We start from the raw sequence: 15720 nt of genomic DNA, 5'->3' as shown, positions 1-15720 counted from the left end.
TGTAGCAACACTGAAATAATATTCAGTATTAACATGGCTCAGCAGTATAAATACCAAGTTTTTAGACATGTGGGACAAGAATTGTAGAAATTCGTTATTAATAGATATTATCCATCTACTCTGGAGTTGTCTATTCATACCTGCAGGTGTCCGCACCAGTGAGACAGCCATGACACTTTCAGCCATCACTGCCTTACCAAAAAAGCAGTGATTTACAAAACTGTTCTGGACCACATCAGTGCACATCCTAAGGCTTCGAAAACTTTATGATGGTTTGTATGGACTAAGCAGGTGAGCAAGTTGCATAAATCAACCTGATTGGACAACAGGTTAGAATTGTGTTAGAATGTTGTGGTTATGTGTAGGGGGTCCCTGTGATCACTTTTATTGAACATAATTATAAGATTACACAAAGGATCACAACAAAGCTGTGTAGGGAACTCCACTCAAGAGTAAGCAAGATTCCGTTCTATTCTATTTCTTCTTCCTATTGTTACCAATCCTCAAATAGAATAATGCAAGCCGGGTAGTTTGATCTGATGAATTGATTATTGCAACAAAGTGTTATTTTCTGTTGATTATTAATTGATATATTATATTACTATTATATTACATATTTTTACATTATACAAGTAAAGAATGTCTGTGTATGTGGATGCTTGCTGGTGGCAGATAGGAGTTGCTGGTCATGTTGACTGGACATGTTCCTGCAAAAGAAGGAAAAACGGTAAAGAAATGCTGTCTGAAGTGACAAAACAAGATGTGCATTAGTTACCCAGTAAAAACACATGGCTATATGATGATTCAGCTGGGGAGGCAATACTCTTTTCGGCTGATGTCCTTGCAACTAACTTGTATGATATGAATGCATTACGTGACAAAAATCGGGCGACCTATAGCCATGAATGGGGTGCAGATTTGACTCCATGATTGTGGCGATCTTTATCAATGATTAGGTAAACAATAAGACTTTCAGCAAAGCACTTTTTGCTTGTGTAACTGGCTAAACTCACCTTATAGTTTAGCAGTGCCAAAATTTGTTTGAGATTTCTAGAGGGCTCCCAGGTGTTACTTCTGCAACAAAATAAAATTGAGATGATTATTAGTCTGATCAGCTGGTGGGTTTTAAGATGCTACATGTTTCCGCTCTTAACATAAGGTCATTGTGCTTTGTTGCAGCAATGACTAAATAAATAAATGACAACTCAATACAGCATCAATTGCTCTATTGTTGATAATCCTATAATCCTAGTCGTATTGACTGGCTGAAGCTGAGTCATGACTAAAAGCATGGATTTTAGTCACGACTCAGCCCATGAATATTCGCCCCTAATAGACATTCGGCTGACGTGACTTACTGTGATGAATAATGTTTCCACTTGACCAGGTACAGTGTTCTACCATTCTTGTCCTGAAAAAGATTCAGAAACAAATTATGAGAATCGAAAAGTGAAAGAGAGAGGAGAGGAGGGGCAGAAAATCTATGTCAAACATATTGTAACATGTGGTAGTGAATGTAGTCCACGCATGACCAGAGGTTGAAACTTTTTGAACACAAAATATCAATTTGCATTCCAAATATGTGTCAAGTTGTCTTTTCTCGACAGTAACATTACCCATTGCTGACACAAAAAATTGATCAAATTTGCACCTATCTAATAAAACAATGCCATAAGATATTGAACGTCATTTAAAAATAATACACATAGATTACCGAGTACACCATTTCAGGTATTTGTAATGATCATACCCAGTTAATTAACCAATTTAGTCCTTTTAGGCAATTTTTTGCCAAAGGATAGATCCCCAGGATTATAGATGTTTATTGGCATGAGAAGACGAAAAATTACCATGATTTGGACCTTGGTATACTTGAATGTGTACTCTAAAACACTGGAAAAGTGCCTTTGACTGTTCATCAACTTACCAACTTTTCACTCAATATCTCTTCTGCATCTGAGTCAGAATTGTTTGGGTTAATATATTCTGCTGGAGTAGTATTTCCTATACAACAAAGAAAAACCATATCTTTGGTGAAAAAAGACGCAATGATTGAGCTGCTAGCAACCAGTGCATATCACAGCATGTTAGCGCAACAAGTAATTTGTACAAGCGAAAAGCCCATCCCGAATCAGACCTGAAATCAACCATGGTTAGCTGAAGAAAGCAAATTATTTGATCATTTACTGCCACCCTGTGGGCTGTTGGCATGTCGTGATTATGACAAAGCTGTTAGTGAGTGAGACAAACGCAAGCTGTGTTGTGGTTATTTGGCTGCCAATTAAAATACAAACATGTCAAATTATGACATGTTAAACAAAATGGTAACAAAATCACGACACCAGGTTGTTATAATTGATAGTATTGCAGGGTTGTTTTGTGAATTCCACTATAGGCAAAAAAAGACACCACCCATGGGCAGCAAAAAATCTTTTTATTCTTTTCTTTCCTTCCCCTCCCACCTCTCCTCGCAAGAAGAGTGGTGAGGGAAGGAAAGAAGAGAATAACAAGAGTTTTTGCTGCCTATGCACCACACAGAAGAAAACTTTTACCTGCATAGCAGCCATCCCCTCTAAGAGAAAATAAAATAGCAAAATAGTCAATTTCATCATGGTCATAGCGCATTACTGTACAATTGATAAGAGATTCAACACAACGACAATGAAAAAATGAAACAGCATTTTCTACTTACTAGAGCGCTGCTTATTCGGCCTTTTTCTCTGCTTACACTGGAAAATAACAGTACTGAGGTCAATGGCATTCAGAAATTATGGGTACTTTAAATTTGAGTAAAGGTCAATTGCAAAGTAAATATCTCATGGCGTAGACAAACATATCAGCAATGAAATTGCTTGACTGAGGTTCAACAAAATTAGACAGTGAGAAATGAGCTATGGCTTTACTTACTTTGTGTGTCTGTTTGTGCCATGCTTTGTCAGCACACCTTTTCTACAACAAACGATATTGAACATTTCATTGCTGGGTCTGTATTAGTTTTTCTGAACTGTTTGTCTATCTTATATGTCATAATTTGTATGAAGAAAGATGACCAAACAATGGGAAGCAATTCATATGCATTGTTTCTCTAAAGATCTCGTATTATTTAAAATCTTGGTTTCTTTTGGGACGAAATATTAGGAATACTATACTTACAGCCTTTGTAGGTGTTGGTGTGGTTGAGGAAGTAGTAGTAGTAGCTGATCTGGGAGCAGAGGTAGAAGGTAATGTAGGAGCAGATGATATGGGAACAGATGTAGAAGTTAATGTGGGAACAGATGTAGAAGTTAACGTGGGAACAGATGTAGAAGTTAACGTGGGAACAGATGTAGATGTTAATGTGGGAGCAGATGTAGAAGGTAATGTGGGAGCAGATGTGGAAGGTAATGTGGGAGCAGATGTAGCAGGTAATATGGGAACAGATGTAGAAGGTAATGTAGGAGCAGATGATATGGGAGCAGATGTAGAAGGTAATGTGGGAACAGATGTAGAAGTTAATGTGGGAACAGATGTAGGAGTTAATGTGGGAGCAGATGTGGAAGGTAATGTGGGAGCAGATGTAGCAGGTAATATGGGAACAGATGTAGAAGGTAATGTAGGAGCAGATGTAGACGTTAATATGGGAGCAGATGTAGAAGTAGCAAATGTGGAAGCTGATGTAGTAGCTGATGTGGAAGCAGATGTGGGGTTATACGGTTTATAGGTCCTTTGCACATAGTCTTCTGCAACAAAACAATCACATACGGGAGTAGGATGTAATATAAAACAGGCAATTAAGTTATGCTGTACATTGAAAAGACCAAGGGAACTTACTACATCTTGTCATATCATTGAACGCTTCTTTGATGACTGACACAATTTCAGTCTGGTGGCATCCTTCTTCGATAATAGTAGACAAGGTACCTTTGCCTGAAGGTTTGAATACCAGGCATAAAACAGATAAACCTGCACCGTGGGCGTGGGCGTGGGCAGCCTGTAAAAATGAACATAAACAATATTATAAGAGTGTATGATACATTCGTTCATACCATGAATTACAACAACAACATGAAAAGCAAATCTTCTGCTAGCTGATAATATACTATTGCACTAGACGTGAGCTGATTCAGATTTGTTGAGCTTGGAGAATTTGCACTATTTTCTCAGTTATTTGGATGCTAGGTATTCCTAAAATAACTCTTTTGCATGGGTTGTTGTCTTATTCATTTCATCTACTAAGGAAAGCTGTCCTATACTCAGTTGGGCTTGTGCAACTATTACTGGCATGTTAAGCTTTAGGGGACCAATCAATAGCGTTGTAGTCACCACCATCACAAGGCTTCAAAACCAATATTACAAGTGATTTTTCACATTAACCACATTTGTATCTGAATCTACTTTGATATCTGCATACTTTCAGACATTTTTAATGTAAACAAAACCTGAATTGCAGCCGCAAAAGTAAGTTGTTTTAAAGTTGAGCCTGAGCGTATTTAAAGCTTTCTATTTACACAATTTGGCATGTCAGTCTTATAACTTGACGTAAAGCAAAATATATTTTACTTCACTCACAGCACGCTCCAGTGCATCCACATAGTATTTTGTGGTCTTCTTCCCAGCCCAGCCCTCCTCCCGCCTTTTCTTAAGTGTAGACATCCTTGTCTGTGCCTTCAAATCACGGAAGATGATAGCTGTGAAAACAATAAATGGGTACAGATAAAACTATCGCAAACAGAATAAAACTTTGACATTTTGACATTGATGGATAACCTGGCACTGCAAAGCATGCTAAACCAACATCGCATTTCCACATGGGGTGGAGTTCTGATGATCTAAAGCTGTTATTGAGAACAGTGAGATTTAGGCAAAACAAGAAAAGAGTTCTATGCTAAAAGACCATGCAAAGCAATCACGACTATTAGTATTAACACAGAAGCTTTTAAATGATGATTGTTTTAGACTTACGACATGCACTACACTTTGTGGCATTGATGGCATTAATGGCCCCACACTGGCACTTCATCTTGACAACTAAAAATAAATGCAAAAAGGAAAATTTAAGGACAGCTTACTTTTATTTTGATGTGACTGGGTGCTTTGCCTGTGAATCATAACAAATTATTATAAATATTGCAGAATTAAAAGGGTAGCGAGCTCACTGTTTTAAAACAAATAGACAAACTTACCACATGCATTACATTTATTTTTAGATACATTTCCTGTGCTACCGCAAATGCTACAACTTCTTTCCATAATGCTGCAAGCTAAAACAGACAAAAGAACATCAGACAATAAAATATGAGGTGGTGGTAGCGTGATACCAGTAATATAAGTAATAACAAGGAGACGCCCCAACAGTCTGACCGCTTCCAGCATATAAAATGAGCTGTTAGATATGTTCATAAAACAAACAATAAAATGAAAAGACATATTGTAGAGACTTTATTGCTTCAAGCCATATACAGTGAAACTCGGATAACTCGCCCTCGGATAGCTCGAACACATGGTTAACTCGAATGGATTTGTTTGGTCCGTTCCCACGCAATGATAAAATGCTTTAGCTAACTCGACCTTAACTTCGTTAATTCGAAGTTTTTTTGCCCAACGGTTACCGAGACGATTGTTATCGCTTTAGAATATCACTTTATTCCAAGCCATAAAGATAAACAACAACTTTTAGTAGTTCTTAGGCGTCCTTATTACCACTATCTGCCAAATATTTTCGTTAACGACTTTTTTAAAGGTTTGCAAAAAATTAAATTTTACCAAACATCCGCTTGGGGATAGCCCTCCGCAAGCAAGGAGAAGCGTCACATCACCAAAAACAAACAAACGAATCTCAAGTAATAAGAGGAAAATATTTATACTTTCTGATAAAAATTGTTAAAACATTACATGAGAGGTCCCTTAACTTGAAACAAGCAATAAATGCTTTTGATTTATATATAGTTTGTATATGTACTGATAAATACAATAATACATGCACTTGTGAGTGTTCTCATAACTTGAACGCTCTAATAACTCTAACACTTTCTTTCGGTTCCGTGAATGTCGAGTTAGCCGAGTTTTACTGTATTAGATTTTTGTGTGTGGTTCACTGGTGATTCATGATAATAACTTTTTTTTAATAAACTGAGCGCCGCTTCATATGGTACATGCCCAGCCTAGGAGCCTGGTCTCCAGTCTCAGGATGAAGTCGAAAAGTTGCAATGTTAAATATGTACTAATTGACGTACCGTCTAAGCAAAGAAATCAACACTTGAGTCACCTGGATCACTCTCATTGTAAAGTTAAGGTATGGCTAAGTTCAGAATTTTAGATTACCAGTACAGCCGTAGTAGGTAGCGATTATGAATTTTCAACTACACATGACCTTCAGCAAAGATATTAAACACATGTCCTGAATCGTTATTCAATGGTACAGCCACCTAGCTAAATCAGTTTATGGATAGGGTTAATTAAGTCTGCACCCAATCAATTCCCTTTATTTTGCTATACTTATGGGTACCTATGCTGGGTCTTTATAAGGTGTGTAATTTCAGAAATGCATTACAACTGAATTGTGTTTGGATGTTTTTTAATCAACAGTGTTTGAAAACTTGGCTGTGTGTAAGACTAATGAGGTTGCTAGATAGTTTTCACGGCCTTGAACTCTCCAAATTGTGTTTGCTGTGAGCTACCCTTTAACTCCTGCCCATGTACATATTTAGCTATCGGCCTACTGCCAGCCTTTTACCGAAAATTGCCGATTTTTCTTCATGATATGTATACAATTTTTTCTTCAACTTCAAACTTATCTAGAACACTTCGTTATATATTTTATTTTGCTAACATGTTAACCAATAGTACTATGAAAAAAGTTCAATGTATCCACGCTTTGTGCATTGCTAAAGCTATGTGAAGCCACGATCGCTTCGAAGCTAAAACGATCCTCTAAAATGTTCCTTACTCTCCCAAAACTATTACGTTCACCATCATCAGAGTCAATGATGCTATTTTAATTATCTGTGTCATCACGAAAAGCTGAATCTTAATTGGTTATGATGGCACCAACACAAATAATTTTCTGTTTTCTGGCTCGCGCGGTACTTAACAAAACTTACACAAAAATGTTCGTTTTTATGTTGGAAATTCACAAACAAAAAATTACAACTACTTCGTTATTTGAGGCTCACTTTATGGAGAAATCTTCGGACAACACTGTCAATACTATAAAAGTTAACACAATAAAAATACTATAACTGTAACAAATTAACAAATGGTATAGCACAGTTCGGACATTTTCTCATTCTGTTTCTCATGACACGACCAAACTGCACAAGTTCTTTTAGCGTATCATTAAGCCTAAATCTATGGTGCTTAGTAGTCTAGTTATCTAGCGTAGCGTTATGTTCAAGTTATTAGCGCTGAAGAATTGTCCAACGAAAGAATAATAAATTATTTCTCCGGAAAATGCGTGGTGTCCGAATACAACAGAGCACCTAACAAAAAAATCTACGGGTCAGCTTGGATAGACACGCCCACCACTATATCGACTAATATAGTCGTGCAGGTGAAGAATGTACTGCAGTATTATAAGCGGGTTGTATTGTCGACGATATCAGTCGTATACGCATAGCTTTTCACCACGACCACATACGCCGACCCGCGCCCACAACTCTATCGACTAATATAGTCGTACATGTGAGGGATATACTGGTCTTTGGATGCTCATAGCTTTGTTACAATAATCTCGCCGCTCTGCTGACCTCTTGTTTATATCTGGTTTGGTCACTCTAAAGGGTTGTCAGTCCATGCTTTTCATCTTCAGTCATGGTGAACACACCAAGTTGACAGTAGGTGGTGGGTCTTAATTAGCACTGTTCACGCATGAATCAAGGTCAAGGGTAATAGTGTAGGTCTTTGGCAACTAGTTTTATTATTCCAAAATTCTGTGTCCCGTAATATTGAATGATGTTAGTATTATACTTTGTACAAAGATATATCTGCATAACACTAACAGGCAAAAATTATCAAAAGTACAATATTACTGAAGTAAACAGTTTAGCATCAAGTTCCACATACATAAGCAATGTTGCATAATAATTCAATTAAAACCACATAGTATAGTATACACTTACAATTATTAACTTCTATCAGTAGAAGAATGTTCTACATTATTGATTGCACATGTGCCGGAATCAGGGTTCTAAAATGTATGCATACATCATTTAATTAGAAGAAAATTACTCCCAACAAGAAAACTTGCAGAACATAAATAAGAACAGCTTTACAGATTCAATTGATAAAATAGTAGTATTCCGCATGTGGCATATTAAATCTAAGCTTTGCATAAAATCCATACAAAACTGACAACACATAAACTTCACTTTACATTGATAAACTCTTAGAACTTAGCTTATGAAATGACTTACATTAGCAGTAGTCTATAGTAGTCACGTATGGTAGATATGAAGCAAGATCCCTTTATTAACCCTCTTCCAACAATAAAATGTGGCAAAGTCCATACACAAAGTTCTATAATATTTCAGCTATTTGAACCCAACAGTAGAGGTATTATCAAAAAGCATAACCTTTAGCTTGTTTCCAAATACAATAATTATCAAGTGAACATTTTGCCAATACAATCCTATTCATACTTTAACCGATAGCAGTTGGTGTCAGCAATTATAATGGTTAGTTTTTAGTGATGATAGTTATGTAAGTTACAGTACTGGTTAGTTGCTAGTGATGGTGGTTGATGTAAGTTATAATACTCATTAGTTGTCAGTGGTAATAGTTGGTTTTAACCCTTCAATACATTGGTGTAGTCTGTGTTGATCTGACTGTGTTGGTCTGATTATGTTGATTAGGTTGGTCTTCTTGTGTTGGTCTGCTTGTGTTGGTCTGATTGTGTTGGTCTGATTGTGTTGATCTGATTGTGTTGGTCTGATTGTGTTGGTATGATTGTGTTGGTCTAATTGTTGTGGTCTAATTGTGTTGGTCTGAATGTGTTGGCATGATTGCGTTTGTATGATTGTGTTGGTCTGACTGTGTTGGTCTGATTGTGCTGATCTGATTGTGTTGGACTGATTATGTTGGTCTGACTGTGTTGGTATGATTGTGTTGGTCTGATTGTGTTGTTCTGACCGTGTTGATTTGATTGTGTTGGTCTGATTGCGTTGATCTGATTGTGTTGTTCTGATTGTGTTGATCTGATTGTGTTGGTCTGATTGTGTTGGTATGATTGTGTTGGTCTGATTGTGTTGTTCTGACCGTGTTGATCTGATTGTGTTGGTCTGATTGCGTTGATCTGATTGTGTTGTTCTGATTGTGTTGATCTGATTGTGTTGGTCTGATTGTGTTGGTATGATTGTGTTGGTCTGATTGTGTTGTTCTGACCGTGTTGATCTGATTGTGTTGGTCTGATTGCGTTGATCTGATTGTGTTGTTCTGATTGTGTTGATCTGATTGTGTTGGTCTGATTGTGTTGATCTGATTGTGTTGGTCTGATTGTCTTGGTCTGATTGTCTTGGGCTGATTGTCTTGATCTGATTGATGTGATAAAATTTTCCACACTATCACAAAGCCATCTGCTTTTATGGCAGTTAATAGTTTAAAGCATAGCGTTGTCATCACGATGTTACCATGATGTGGTTAATCCGTAAGTTTGCATCAATCCACAAGTCATACACAAAGTAAAAATCAACAAATCAAGCAAGTTTTCTTACTCGGAAATCTTTATAGAATGTTTCATGATTGCCAATGATGGAAATGATACTTAAGAATCATGCGCAATAAAATGTTGTGCCACCTATTCAATTTTAAACATGTTTCATGCATACATTAATTTGGTTTCGCTGAAACATTTACCGTACTAGTAAGCATAAAAAAATATTTTACTACTTATTGTCCTATGGCGTAGAATTTCTTACATTAAAAAAAGGTTTTGGCGATGATCCACAACCTGCCTGTTGAAACACTTGTCACACAATATATCCATGTGCGCACAATTCCAAGTTCACATCATCCACACAATGGAAACAGAGTGTATACCATGCAGTCCCAAAACAATACAGTAACTTTCCCGCAGCAACTGCCATGAAAGGTCACTGATCAAGCAATCCAGGATAAGTCATCACCATCGTTAAAGTGGTGCATATTGTACAGGCTGCTGTCGATGCTTGTTGAACTATTTGGAATGTGAACCTGCGATCGGACCTTTTTCTAAATGCTGATTCACAGAAAATATGAACCAGCATTTAGACTAATCATGCATATGATAAATGAAAAAGCTCAATATGTTTGATAACGTATGCATGCTGTAAATAGTAGCTGTGTGTAGTATAATCAATCACTGCTTGTGTGAGAGTCATTGCGAGCTCATTTTCAGCCATTGAAGACTTACTATGAGATCCTGTTGCGTCTCTTTGTTGGAAATATGTATTTTACTAAACATGCGTTAGATGGAGAATAAAACAGCTTAGAATGTATTGCGGTTGTTACGTGACTCTTTACTAGTGTTCCCCCGGCCTATGTTGGAGAAGTTTCTACCAGATAATTTTTAGTTAGGGAAAGGCCTCATATTGACCAATCAAATTACTAATGACACGGTACAGCCGATAGTCCCCATCCTAGTCTAATTCTCTAACCAGCAGTCATTGCCAGTCATTTTCAATCATTGAAAACTCATGACGAGCTCTGTCTAGTCACTCTATTTAAAATCTATATTTACCTAATCATGCGCTGTACAGAGAATAAAAGAGCTTTGAATGTATTATCCTTGTCATGTGACTGTACTTATGTTGCTACTGCAGCTGTTGGGGAAGTTTCAATCAGGGATATTTTTTGTTAGGGAAAGGCCTCATATTGATCAATCAAATTACTAATTACTTAATACAAGGTATTGTTAGTCTATAGCAATGGCTGATGTGCTCAAATGTTGGCCATTCATATGCTAATGGTGTATGAAGAAATCTTCGAAGAGATGTCATCACAATTGTATTGACTAAATAGATCAATCAACTCTTTATGTTATAAAACAGCTTGCATTCAGTAGAGCACTCTTAATCTTAAAGGCACTTGACTTCAACTTACTTGGGCAATGGCTTTATGCAATATAACAGGTTGAATTCGGTAGAACCGCTTTATATTGAAGGTACTTAGCTTCAACTGTTGAGTATTTTACTACATCAGAAGTTGATGTAACAAAAGGAAATGGCAGCAAAAGAAAATGGTTGGTACTCTCAATATATTTGTAATGAGTGCACTAACGCTGTTTTCAGGAAACCATCAATAAGTTGAAAAAAAAAGTTTTTTCTCTATTAACCGACCATATCCTTTCAGATATATGTCTTATAGAATAAGTGCGGTGACTTTTGCAGTTATTTGGAAAAAAAATCATAGCCTCTGTTAGTTTGTTTTAAAACTTACCTTTGACCTAGTTGCTAATATGTAAATTGAAATGCTGTTAGTTTTGCATCTTTTATTTTTGTAAGTAATTATTCAACTCGAGCTATAGTGAAAAACAACATAGAACAGGGTAGTTATCATATTTCCAGACCTGTCTAGCTATAGATATGTAAACTATGTGTAAGGATTAAATGTTAATGATTATTGAACTACATTAAAATGTTTAATGAACAAGTAACATCAGTTTTAACTTTGGTGTCAAGCAGATCATAACTGACTCATTTACTAAAACAGAAATATATGGAAATGTAGCTAGGTACATTGTAGGGTAGCCCTGTAAATTAAGTCACAATGGCATCTCATCATACTCAGTATTCACAAACTTCTACAACAGTTCACGTGTACCAACCTTAGAACAGATTTCTAATACCCAGTTATCCATTTAGGCAAAAACCGAAGTTTTGTATGTTAGTATTGTTTTCAACAAATGCATAAACTTGACCTTTGACATCTATTAACAAACCAATATAATTTAACCTACATTGTCGTGGCAACAAACGCAATTCCTTTGATTGTTGACCAACAACAATGGCTGTCCGTGCATTGGCTTATCTTGTTAAAATTCCATTTTTAACTCAAATACAATTATAAGCACGAAACTTAATAGAATAGATCACAATAGAGATGTTAAGGATTGGCTAAACTTATTAGTTCTTTATTATATATACTAGTCTTTATATAATAACACATAATTTATATACATAACACAGCATGGCCTATTAGTCCGAAGGTGCATAAGTTAAACTGGATATTGTTCTTACATTATTTAAAGCTTTTGATTGGTCTACAATGAAAATTGTTGTTTTTTGTGTGTTCACTTGTTAAACGATGTTGATCTGTAGAATTTGTTGGTCAGATGAAGTCGCTTTACTATGTTCATTGGGTTTTGCTCTACCAATGTGCATTCTTATATTGCCAGAAGGCATCTGTCTTTATTATTTTTACAGCTGTATTTACAATGATGTCAACATCTTACAATAACTGTAATGATATGGCTCACTACGCCTGTTTCAGGATTACGTATACTGGTCATCGCTAGTTCTAGCTCCTTAGCCAGTTCAAGTTCTTTTGCCAGTTCCCTGAGCTGGTTTTGATTTATTAGCCAGTTCCCTTAGCCGGTTTTATTTCCTTGGCCAGTTCCTTAGCCGGTTTCAGTTCCTTGGTCAGTTCCCTTTGCCGGTTTCAGGGACTGTTCCAGTTTGTGGAAATGTTTGGTCAAATCGTTTTACTGTGATTGAGGGGAAAGTTTCTTGTTTTTGTAATAAAGAATCACTTAATTAAATAGAGGTAACTTTACTTATAATTCAAGAAGCTCATCATAAAGCTGTTACGTTCACTTACATCTTGCTCAAGTTTCAATAAAATAATACATCTGTTGCAGAGCCAAGAGATTTAAAGAAGTTTTTCGAAACATGGAAATACTCGCTGTTCTCTGGTTTCCCTAAAAAGAAAATTGGCAGCCTGCGCACACTGCCACTTGATGAGGATACGTGGTACACAGATGCAAACTTCACTGCAGCAACTTTCATTTTAAAAAAAGAACAAGGAGCAGATTTGAAAAAATACATTGATTTTGCTCTACAAAAAAACCGAAAAAGTATCCATGCGATGTGTAACAAAGGTCTCTATTGTCTTGAGCAACGACCTCCTCAGCGCAAAGAGGCTAAAAAAGCAGCAAAGAAGATAGAGGAACTCCTCAGAGAAGACAAGCCTGCAAAAGAGGCGCAGTTGGAACAAGCTTATTGGCTGCACACTCATGAAAGGTCTAAAGATTCGAGAACCAAAGGTCTGCAGACATTCAGAGAATTACTTTTTGGAGACCAACCTTATGACTACACATACCACTACTATTATATCAAGATGCTGAGCAGTGAAGGAAAGGAGTGGAAGGAATTTGAAGAAAGAAAACAGATGGGACAGCTTATCGTTAACCAGCTCACCATACTTCAAGGTTCTGGAGAGTGGATTTATAAGCTGGAAGTGTGGAATTGCCTTGCTGAATTATGGCGGTACCAAAAGGTTTGGAGAGCACTTGAACTCACAAGCTTGTTGGAAGCACTTGGAGTTGAGTCTGCCGGCTCTATTGATCTTCTTTTTTGTGCTGATAAAATGATTGAAGTTATGGAGAGTGGTGACAAATCTAAAATTTATTCCAATCACTATGCGAAAGTTGGAAAAGCATTTTTACAACACTCCCTTCGTCTGACCAAGAAACAAGAGCGAATTGAGATGCTAGACAAAGCTCTAAAATATGGCAAGGAATCACTAGGAGCTAAAGCCAGCCCAGTAGAGAGAGGACCAAACATTTGCGCTGAGGTCTACATGTGGAAATGGGCTATTCAATACTATGAAGAACACAAAGAGAGAGTAGAGAGCTACGTAGAGAGAATGGACCGACCGGAAGAGGTGTTTCCATATGGTAAGCAATATTTTGACTAGTGTAAAATATCAGCAATATTTATATTAAAATATAAATGACTAAATCAGTAATCAGTAAATTTTCAGTATGTGCTATTAGTGTTTAGTCATTAAGAATTGTTGTATTGTATTTTACATTAGATTCTGATAATCAGCTCTAAACATTGCTTTTCTTATTTCATAATTCAACATTTTTGCAAGAAGCCTTTTACCCCCAAAACAACTGATTAATTACATACTATTGTAGAAGGTGATACAAAATACTTGAGTTATCTTGTCTGGTGTTTTTACACTTTGGAACCTGATAACTCTACTACAGCTAAATCGTTTCTCGAGGAGGCTAAAGAAGCTATATGCGCTGCCCTAAAACCGGGTTGTGCCTCTGCTCCCATATTTTACCCTAGAGTACTGATGCTGCTTGGAGAAAGACATGAAGATGTAGATTGGTCTTTTGACGATATCTATATTCCTGAATCATATCAGCACTCACACGATAGTGATAAGGGACTGTTCTATGAGACTATCGGGGAGAAGGAGAAGGCAAAGAAATGCTATAAAGCTGTCATTGATGAGAATCACTTCCGCCACCACGTTTCATTTCCAGTGGCTTATAATGGACTTCTGAGGCTAGAAAATTAGCAGATGTCTATATGATTCTATTTGACTGAGCTGAAAGTTATGTGTGACTTTAAATAAATAAGGATATGCTTATTTTATACAGTTGCTGAGTAGAACCTCTTCTTACTTCTCAATCACGCCTACCTGATTTTCTAACAGATTAAAATTGATAGACTTTTGTGTTGTGTCATCATTACTCGTGATATAAACAAACTTGGGTATACAAATAAATATTTTCTTAAAACACATATGCTTAAAATAGCTGCATTCAGCATAATACATGTAGAACAGCTGTATTCCGATACCTGACAATAATTCAAAAGCTGTGTCTTATATGAGAACAACAATGCTGAATATAATCCGGACATCTTCAAAGAAAACCCAAAGTAGAATCATCTATGTATATATAGTGTATAAAACCTAATGTGGTATAATCTATGTATATATATATATATCGCATGCTATTATGTATCAAGTAGCGTATAAAGCAGTAACTTTAGCAGTTGTGTTCTTATTCAATAAACAGATTGTAAATATTACAATCACATATTGTAATGATTTGTGACTGTGAAAGAAACAAAAACAAAGCTAACATAGAGCAAATTTACATCTCCTAAAACATGAATTTTAGTTTTAACAATAATAGTTATGAGCAAGAAAACTTTGCACATTGTAAAGGCTATTAGAAACAATACCAGTTCACAATGTATAAATGTCTTATCGTTTCGAAAAGTTGGCTTAAAACCTTAAAACAATGTGTGGCACACAGTTATCAGGAAATGTTAATTATAAAGAAAAATGACACAATGACTTGAGTATAAAAAACATGGAATTTATTCAACTCACCACAAACTGCATTAAACTGTTACATATACCTGCTTTGTTTAGACTTTATACTTGTTATTTAAATGAACCTTCATCAGCCTGAACTGTGATCAATTAGGGTCGATATTTCATAAATTGATGTTATTTTCTCTAAACTGTTTGCATAAAATATAACATTTAAAAATAACATGCATTGAGCAGCTTTAACGGTTAAATATGTCGTGTGATACTGTTTGGTTAAGCAAGGTTAAATACACAATGAACCGTATTGAGTTAACAATTAATACTTTTTGACAAAATATGATAAAATTTCATGGTTTTATGAACTCATCTAACCTTATTGTAGACTTAATAAAACAACACAAACTTGGTTATACAGTGATTAGTAATATTTTTTGCCCTTGCAGACTTGTACGCAACCTGAAAATAACA

General features: G+C 36.2%; 2 protein-coding genes across 2 annotated transcripts; both read right to left on the bottom strand.

Annotated features, from left to right (window-relative positions):
• Positions 1–573: 573 nt before the first annotated feature.
• LOC137388798 (uncharacterized) lies at positions 574–2216 on the bottom strand. Its single transcript, XM_068075247.1, has 4 exons — positions 1928–2216; positions 1359–1411; positions 1014–1074; positions 574–707 (listed from the first exon to the last, which is right to left on the bottom strand). Exons 1-4 carry the CDS (start codon positions 2024–2026, stop codon positions 687–689), a joined length of 234 nt encoding a protein of 77 aa, XP_067931348.1. The 5' UTR covers positions 2027–2216; the 3' UTR covers positions 574–686.
• Positions 2217–8735: 6519 nt separating this feature from the next.
• LOC137388097 (GATA zinc finger domain-containing protein 14-like) lies at positions 8736–11809 on the bottom strand. Its single transcript, XM_068074609.1, has 2 exons — positions 11777–11809; positions 8736–9506 (listed from the first exon to the last, which is right to left on the bottom strand). The coding sequence occupies exons 1-2, from the start codon at positions 11807–11809 to the stop codon at positions 8736–8738; spliced, it is 804 nt and encodes a 267-aa protein (XP_067930710.1).
• Between the last annotated feature and the right edge of the window lie 3911 nt (positions 11810–15720).

This window comes from Watersipora subatra, chromosome 2 (assembly GCF_963576615.1).
Source record: "Watersipora subatra chromosome 2, tzWatSuba1.1, whole genome shotgun sequence".
Classification (NCBI taxonomy): domain Eukaryota; kingdom Metazoa; phylum Bryozoa; class Gymnolaemata; order Cheilostomatida; family Watersiporidae; genus Watersipora; species Watersipora subatra.
Note: the sequence above shows the minus strand (reverse complement) of the source record. Positions and strands in the feature narration are given on the sequence as shown.